Source organism: Antrostomus carolinensis, unplaced genomic scaffold (genome assembly GCF_000700745.2).
Source record: "Antrostomus carolinensis isolate BGI_N321 unplaced genomic scaffold, ASM70074v2 scaffold6691, whole genome shotgun sequence".
NCBI lineage: Eukaryota > Metazoa > Chordata > Aves > Caprimulgiformes > Caprimulgidae > Antrostomus > Antrostomus carolinensis.
Genome location: NW_010291903.1, coordinates 3875 through 12735, shown reverse-complemented (window position 1 = coordinate 12735; position 8861 = coordinate 3875). Strand labels below are relative to the sequence as shown.

Sequence of the window (8861 nt, the reverse complement as noted above, 5' to 3'; positions counted from 1 at the left end):
TGACCTTGGTGTCTGCAGAGTTGTTTCCCTCTTATCTTCTCACTCCTTTCTTGGGCTGCTGCTGCACAGCAGGTTTTTATTTTCCTCTTCTAAAATATATTATCCCAAAGCCACTACTGTCATTGCTGATGGGATCGACCTTGGCCAGCAGCGGGTCCATCACGGAGCCAGTGGCACTGGCTGTGTCAGACATGGGGGAAGCTTCTGGCAGCTTCTCACAGAAGCCAACACTGTGGTCCCTCAACTGCCAAACCCAGCCACACAAACCCAGTACAGTGTGCTAGCGTTAAACAATTTTTCAGATGAAATTGGTGACCACATCTTCTTTGTGCTTCTCTAAAGGTGAAATTTTGTGCCCAAATTAACTGTGTCACAGAGGAAATGCATGTTGTGTTCACAAATTTGTGAAATATTATAAGGTTTCAAAGTGCAGGTTTCATTTTTTTAATTGATTTGTGTATCTACCGTGGGTGTTTGTAAACATACCAAACTTCACGTACTAATTTAGTAAGACCTGGTGATTGTCATGTTCATGCTCATGTTCAAAATAGAAAATGTAGGTGCTTGTGCTGCCTACCCTGGATGGACAGAGCTTTGCAGCTTCCTGTTTTCTAATATCTGATGGTGGATTTTGACTGCCCACAATACAGGCATTTGATGGTTTGATATGACATTGCATTTAAGTTATAGACATTTTTTAAGAAGACATAAATATTGCTTGAACACTGAGCAATTTAAAAGTCGGGGCAATACAGTGTTGAAATGATCACAGCTGTCTTTAAATCACAAGAAAATAGAAATGTCGCACAGTGAGGGCAACTTAATCACCTGCAGGGCACAGGTTTAGTATTTTGAATCTGAATAAACAAATAATTTCCACAAAATAGTAGAGGAGACTATTTAAAACCTCAGTCACAAGCCATGGTAGTCTAAATGAAAGCACAGCAGTTGTCTACCTGTGAAGCATTTCTAGCAACAAATTGATTCAATCTGATTGAATCACACTGGAACATAAATTGTCTTAAGCTGTGGTCTGTTGTTTTGGTTCTAATGTGATACTGAGCTTGATGCTGCTCACGGTCTAAATTTTCAAGTCTCACCTTAAAAATATTTTTGAATAAATTTAAATATTGAAATAATCTATAATTGTAATAATTTATTTTAAGAAATTTTAATAATTTATTTCTTAAAATAAATTTAAATATTGGACTAAATTTAAATATTAATTTAAATAAATAAATTTAATTTTAAAATAGTTTTAAGATAAATATTTTGCCTAGGTCTTATACATATCCACTCTTTGCCATGGGTAAGAGATGTCTGGATGATTGCAAAGGTTTTTGCAGTTTGTGTAGTGGCTGGCGGTGACTTTAGGAATCTAGTATGGGGAATTGTTTGTGGACATTTTAATTTTCTATTTTGCCTGATGATTATTGACCAGGGTCAGGTTCTGTGAATCTCTTACCTTATGCCAAGCAAAGGGGGGTAGCACAAGATCATTGTACTAACTGATTATGAAATAATTAACCAAGAGCATATATAAATATATCTATGGGGTTTATCTCATCTCCCAACACCGTTTTGCTTTCTCTGCAGTTTTAGGAATATAAATTTATATAAATTAATACTTATTCCACATCTTAAAGATCTGATCAGACGAGTGAGACGAAGTTAGTTCTTTTATGGTAAAGAACCAAAAATTTCAGAAAGTGCAGATTCAATATGGCTGTGTTGTCCTCTGAAAGAATTCTGGTGCCCTCTGTTCCCGTGATGGAGTGCCAGAGGTCACTCCAGAAATCCCTTGTTGTTGGACAGAGAGTTCAGTAGTAAGACCAAGACATGAATGGAGATTAAAAATCTCCTGATCCTTATTCCTATCCCAAAACCCACTCCCATCCCAAAACCCTCTCCCTTTGTGATGGTCTTTGCAGGTTTGATCCGATGCACGTTAAATTCATGTTGCTTAGGTTTTTCATTGGAGAAAGGGTGAGATAATCCACTTCCAGTCTTGTCATTCCAATATATTTCTCTTTCAACAAACCCAGAGGTATGTTCTTTTGAAAGAAGCACGCTGTGGATTTCAGGAGGTTCTTGCATAAAAATAGAGGAATTGTCAAAATATGATTGATACTGCCATTTTAATTGTACCCACATTAAGAGATTATTTTTCCCTTTTTTCTCGTGCATCCCACAGGTCATAAATGTTGATGGAACAATGAGGAAAACTCTCCTAGAAGATAAGCTTCCACATATATTCGGGTTCACGCTCCTGGGAGATTACATCTACTGGACTGACTGGCAGAGACGAAGCATTGAAAGAGTTCACAAGATAAAGGCGAGCAGAGACATCATCATTGATCAGCTGCCAGATTTGATGGGCCTTAAAGCAACCAGTGTTACCAAAGCGTTTGGTAAGTGTGAGCAATCCTAGGACGGATCTGCAGGAGTTTCTAGATGGGCTTGCTTTCATTAAGTAACTGTCGATTGCTTGTAGTGAGAGTAATGGTGGTGTCATATGTTTGAATCATTTTAAAGCAAAAGTTTGTTTGTAAAATTGGGAAAATACAGTGTTGCAAAAGAACTGGGCTTTCAGTTAGTTGTGACATTTGACGTAAGTCTTCCAACAGCTTACACTGCGCTCTTTGGGTTTTTATGAGGAAAATTTTATTCCTGCCTCCAGTCTATAGTAATCATTACTTCTGGTGCTCACAGAATTGCTCCATTTTCTGTTACTCCTTTTGTAGAGTCACAGCATCATTAAGGTTGGAAAATACCTCTAAGATCATCAAGTCCAACCATCAACCCAACACCACCATGCCCACTAAACCATGTCCTGAATTGCCATGTCTGCATGTTTTTTGGATACCTCCAGGGATGATGACTCAACCGCTTCCCTGGACAGCCTGTACCAATGCCTGACAACCCTTTCAGGAAAGAATTTTTTTTCCTGACATCCAATATAAACCTCCCTTTCCTTCCAGTACAAAGTCCCACTGATGTTCAGTTAGCAGAATGCTTTTTACCATGTCAGGTGGTAGAAGCAGAGTTAGTGGCCTTGACAACATAGCCTTAAAGCACGTGGCACTGAATTAATTTTAACACCTAAATCCTACTTAAATCTTAACAAATAAATCTTGACCTTAGCGTGGGACCAGCAGCTGAAGCTCTGTGTTCTTCCACTGCATCTGCTGAAAGGTGCAGCCAGTGGTTTAGGTCCTCTGCTAGCATTACATCACAGGACATCGTGCCTTCAGCAGTAACTCATGAGATGCATGTTGACCACAGATCTGTCTGCTACCCAGAACATTAGAGTCTGTGTGTAGCAGTAAATGGATTCGTTGGTCAAGTATTAAAATTACTGAGAAGAGCTGCAACAGAATCAAGTAAAGTAGGTTTTCAGATTACACCCTGCCAGTACATGGATTTCCAGCCTCTCAAGAAGTTGTACTTGAAGGATCATCAGGTCCTTAAGCTGGAAGTTCAGGCATCAGACTGAAAAACATTTGCCCTAAAAAGAAAAAATTAAAAGAAACCAAATTGTGACTGATCTTGGAGATTCTTTTTTTTTTGTGGTAACTGTCTTTAAATACCTAAATCCTTGGTTCCAGCAGATGGAGAAGGCATTCATTTATCTTTTGGTCCTTATTTGTCCCTCCTCATTCTCTCCCCATCTAGTCATGATTGTTCACGCAAAAAAATAAGTATGAGATTGTGGTGATCTTGGTAGAACTGCTTCTGCTAGTGAATCTTCTCAGCTTTAAATGAAACAGCTGGGAAGAACTGCAGTTGTCTGTCTCTTCTTGCTGTTTCGTGTCATTGAACATTTGTAAAACTGTTGGTTTCAAAGAGTTACAAAGATGGGGTACTTGGCCAAAAATAACCAAGCTGAACATGTATGTCATTCCTTGTGTTCAGTGAAGGAATCTAATCTTTGGGGAACTAGAAGGATATGTTGGTAGCTGTTATTTGTACTGTAGGAGGGATAGGAGCAGCTTCCTGATCCTTGGGTAGGAGGAAAGAAACAGTTTTGAATGTTTTTTTTTAGAATTCCCTGTTGACAGCCCATAGTGTTAGCTTATTCTGAATAATTCTAGTTACACTGTGTTTCCGCTCAGCCTCTCCCCTTTCCCTTTTCCCCCTACTTCCACAATGAACCAATATCAGGTTTTTTGAAATTTTATTTTATTTTTTTGTTTGTTTTAAGGAAATAATTCATGTGCAGAGAACAACGGAGGCTGCAGCCATCTGTGTTTCTTTACGCCCCAGGAGACCAGGTGTGCCTGTCCCATTGGCCTTGAGCTGCTGAGTGACATGAAGACTTGCATCATTCCTGAAGCCTTCTTAGTTTTCACAAGCAGAGCAGCAATTCATAGGATTTCCCTTGAAACTAATAATAATGATGTTGCTATTCCTCTCACTGGAGTCAAGGAAGCATCTGCTCTGGATTTTGATGTCTCTGATAACAGAATCTATTGGACTGATGTTAGTTTGAAGGTATTACTGACGTGTGAATTCCCTGAATATAAAGCCACAGAGTAGTTTCTTTGATCTAACAAAGGTCTCTGTTACATGATCTGTCCTGCAGTTGCTAATGTTGTCGTTGAATTGCATCCAAGGAGACTCTTGGAGATGAAGACAGTTGCATTGTTGAATGCACAGTTGGGTGACAGGCATCTTCCTCCTTCAAAATAAAAATCCAAAGTGGTGGCTGCTCATACCGAACGCCTGAGTCTGGGATGCTGCCTGTGCTGCATCCATATATGTACTGATTGTAGAAAAGCTCTTTTCATGTCACATAGCAATTTAAACATCCAGCTTGGCAACCCCCTAAGCTTTCTGTCCTCTTCCAGTTTTGACGGGGAAGGCAATCTTCACTCAGTATTAACATTTGGCAAGTGAACTATGGATTGCTTGCTGGTCTGTGGCTCCAACCTGGCACAGAAAAGGCCAGGGAACTTGTCCAGTCCCCTCCACACTGCCTGCCCCCAGTTCTCCGTATGTTCTCCAGGAGGTTGGCATTTCCTGTGGCGCATTTGGTTGACATCCAGGTGCTTGCTAAAGTGAGCGTTGTGCTGTTCATCAGCATCACTTTGCTTTTTGAAGTGAATTAAGAAATGGTAGAAAATGACAGATTCATTTCACTGGAATTGGGTTCCTCTCTTTAGGTTCTTAAGAGTTTTTCCAAGAGCAGTCAAAGTTTCCTTGCCAATGTGTCTAAGCCATCCTAGAGAAAAGGTCCCTTAGTGACTCTGGGGGCATGGACAGCTTCCAAAGCCTCCTCTGAAGACTAATGAGGGTTGGGCTTCAGCATGAGCACTGCTGCTGGTGGTGTGGATACCTTTCCTTCAGGAGCAGTGCCAGTGTCATAAATTAGCGTCCTGTAGACACAGTTACTAAATAAATCTCACAGAAGCATGTGGAGAGCTGGAGCTATGGTCATCTTAACCATTTGTAGTGGAAAATGCATTCCTTCCGCTGCGTCAGTGTGTAGGTCCCAGTCTCGTTCTAAGCAGAACTGGAAAATACTCCACTTTTGTGTCCTCCTGAATTATCCAGCATGTGCTGTATTTTCATGTACAGCTCAGTGTGTTTTGGCACAACTGGGTTTTCCTTCCCCCCACCCCTCCACCTCCTGCAGCTTAGTAGCAGGTCATGTCCCTTCAGAGCCTGTAGTCACCTCCCTTTCCTTGGATGACCATCACTTCCCTGATCTCCTCCTGCCTATGGTTATATGATGACTTGTTTTCAGAAAGGGATTATACTTCTTCTGAGATGTGGGTGATACCTGTAAGAATATACTACATTATTTCTGATTTTGACATTTACCTTTGAAAATATCAAATGTCTCTTACCCTGATACATTCATTTATCAAATTATTACAAAATTAATAGCTGAAATATTAGCAGAGATGTAGACTGATTGCTCGGTGTTGATGACAAGGGTGGGTAATTGTACCTTGGTCCCGGAAGTTACCCGTGATTTACCCCGGGTTGTTTTGGTGCTCCTTCTTAGGAGTGGCTTATTTATACGTACACAGTCCTTTGCCCTGTGGCTTGTTTTGCTGAGTGTGCGGAACTAAAATGTAGGTGGGATCAGCAAACGTGCTCCAGGTGACTGATCACGAGAAACAATTTAATTCAGGTTTCCCTGAACTGGGATATGTTTCCAAGACTAAAAACACAGCAAATTAAATAATTAAAGTGTGCAAATAGAAGAGAGGGAAAAGGGGCAAGGAAGAGTCTGCAGATACATAGTGCTTTCTAAAAATCATATCCTTTTAAGACGTCTTACACTGGTCATCAGAAACCACTAGCTTTCTGAAAATTCAGGTATTTTTATCCTATGAATTGCCACCTCTTTTTTGACAACATAAATTTATTTTTTACAGTGTAACACTGATTTTTTTATTTATTTCTTTTTGTACGCTAAACTTCATAACAGTGATTCCTTTTTATTTCAGTGGGTGTCTGTATTACAAACGCTGTAATATTTTTACACAATTGTTTTCCAGACCATAAGCCGAGCTTTCATGAATGGGAGCTCTGTCGAACACGTGATTGAGTTTGGGCTGGATTATCCCGAGGGAATGGCTGTAGACTGGATGGGAAAGAACCTCTACTGGGCAGATACTGGCACCAACCGCATTGAAGTAGCCCGCCTGGATGGACAGTATAGGCAGGTCCTTGTGTGGAAGGACTTGGACAACCCAAGGTCTCTGGCTCTTGATCCTACCAAAGGGTAAGGACCAGTGGTGGTTTCCAAAGCTTTGTCTGCATGTTCTTGTATGTGAGAGGTTAATTGAAACTACTTGGAGTAGCTGTATGTTAAATTAAGAAGCTGAACATGAGCTGGCAATGTGCACTTGCAGCCCAGAAAGCCAATAACTGTATCCTGGGCTGCATCCAGAGCAGCGTGGCCAGCAGGTTGAGGGAGGTGATTCTCCCCCTCTACTCCGCTCTTGTAAGGCCCCACCTGGAGTACTGTGTCCAGTTCTGGAGCCCCCATCACAAGAGAGACCTGGAGCAGCTAGAAAAACTCCAGAGGAGGCCACCAGGATGATCTGAGGGCTGGAGCACCTCTCCTATGAGGACAGGCTGAGAGAGTTGGGGCTGTTCAGCCTGGAGAAGAGAAGGTTCCAGGGAGACCTTGTAGTGGCCTTCCAATACCTGAAGGGACCTACAAGAAAGCTGGGGAAGGACTTTTCATAAGGGCAGTTAATGACAGAACAAGGGGAAATGGGTTTAAGCTGAAAGAGGGGAGGTTTAGATTAGATATTAGGAAGAAGTTCTTCACTGTGAGGGTGGTGAGACAGTGTCCCAGGCTGGCCAGAGAAGCTGTGGCTGGTCCTCCCCGGGAGGGTTCTTGGCCTTTTTTTTTGGCTTTGAGCAACCTGGTCTAGTGGAAGGTGTCCCTGCTGCTGGCAGTGGGGTTGGGACTGGATGATCTTTATAAGGTCCCTTCCAACCCAAACCATTCTGTGATTCTGTAGTTGGCAGTTTATGTAGCTCAGTTTCTTCAGGGTCTTTGAAAAGATGATAAACGCTCCACAAGCCTGTGGGTTACAATGAAAAATGAAGAATTCTTAATCATCTTTTTCTGCCTTTGTCTAAAGAAAGGAGTATGGTAATATTACACGTAACCACATGGGTTATTCTGGGGCTTTTTTAAAGAACTGAAAAATCAAAGCACGCAGCTGAACACAATCTTACCTCGCTGATGTTCTCTTTTTGTTCCACTTCTCATTGCAGATACATGTACTGGACCGAATGGGGAGGTAAACCGAGGATTGTTCGCGCGTATATGGATGGCACAAACAGCATTACCTTGGTGGATAAAGTGGGTCGTGCCAATGACCTCACTATTGATTATGCAGACCAAAGGTTATATTGGACTGACTTAGACACAAGCATGATTGAGTCATCAAATATGCTGGGTAAGATGGGATTACATCACACCACCCAGTACGGAAATACGCACTGACTGTGGTGAAGTAAAAAAAAATTGTAAAAAACAAATTTTTATATGAAATTGGAATTATATTGTTGATATTAAGTCTGTGTGCATATTTTTCTTATGAGAGGAAATGGAGAGTTAAATATTTAAGGAGATTAAAAAAAGCTTCCTAAATTAATAACCATACAGTGATTTATAATAATGGTGAGATATGATGTCATTTCTCTGTATTAATATGAAACTCCCTGTGTTTTTCCAATGCAGAGGTGCCAACAACTTGCAGGTTCACTGTAAACCACCCATGACTTTTCAGTCTGGACACTAATTTGCTGTTGAAATATGGTCTCTGTTTCCAGCTTCAGAAGAATTGTATTAGTTCAAAACCAGAATCCTCCTTGCATTTCCTGCGGTCTGAAAGGCTGTGCAGCTGCTCCTGCAGTGGGTCATAACATGTTTTGTACACAACTTTACACATTTTCATATCTTCCCTTGGAATGTCCTTTATACATACAAGAAGTGTGCTAAGATCTACTAAACTTTCACATTGATCTTGACATGATAACTAAGGGGATAAAAGAAGGGAGTTTTGTTTGCTGCATCTGACATAGAGCTTTTGTATGGTCCACATGTTTTGTAAATATTAAATAGTCTTCAGGGTTTTATCTGAGGCAGATATGAATTCCTTTTTGAGGAAACAGTTTATATAAGTTTCCAAATGCCACACAGTGAATCAACGATAGGATCAGAAATGGAATCCAGAAGTTCCTGCCCTGACATCCCATCCCTGTTCCGTTTCCGAGAAGAGGCTTTTGTGAATGGGAATTAATGCCTCTGGGATTTCAATGTAAAAATCAAAGTTTACGTGGCAGAACATACGGTATTTAAGCAAACTCGTACAGGGTTGTTT

The 8861-nt window shown here is 40.9% G+C and overlaps 1 protein-coding gene across 1 annotated transcript in view; it reads left to right on the top strand.

Annotated features, from left to right (window-relative positions):
* Nucleotides 1–2215: 2215 nt before the first annotated feature.
* LOC104531767 (low-density lipoprotein receptor-related protein 5-like) overlaps nucleotides 2216–8861 on the top strand; it is a gene marked incomplete at its 3' end in the record, with an annotated part of 9306 nt that continues 2660 nt past the window's right edge. Inside the window, exons 1-4 of the mRNA XM_010176761.1 lie at nucleotides 2216–2411; nucleotides 4205–4494; nucleotides 6513–6739; nucleotides 7750–7934. Of these exons, the coding sequence (XP_010175063.1) occupies nucleotides 2216–2411; nucleotides 4205–4494; nucleotides 6513–6739; nucleotides 7750–7934 (898 nt within the window). The remainder of the gene's footprint in view (nucleotides 2412–4204; nucleotides 4495–6512; nucleotides 6740–7749; nucleotides 7935–8861) is intronic.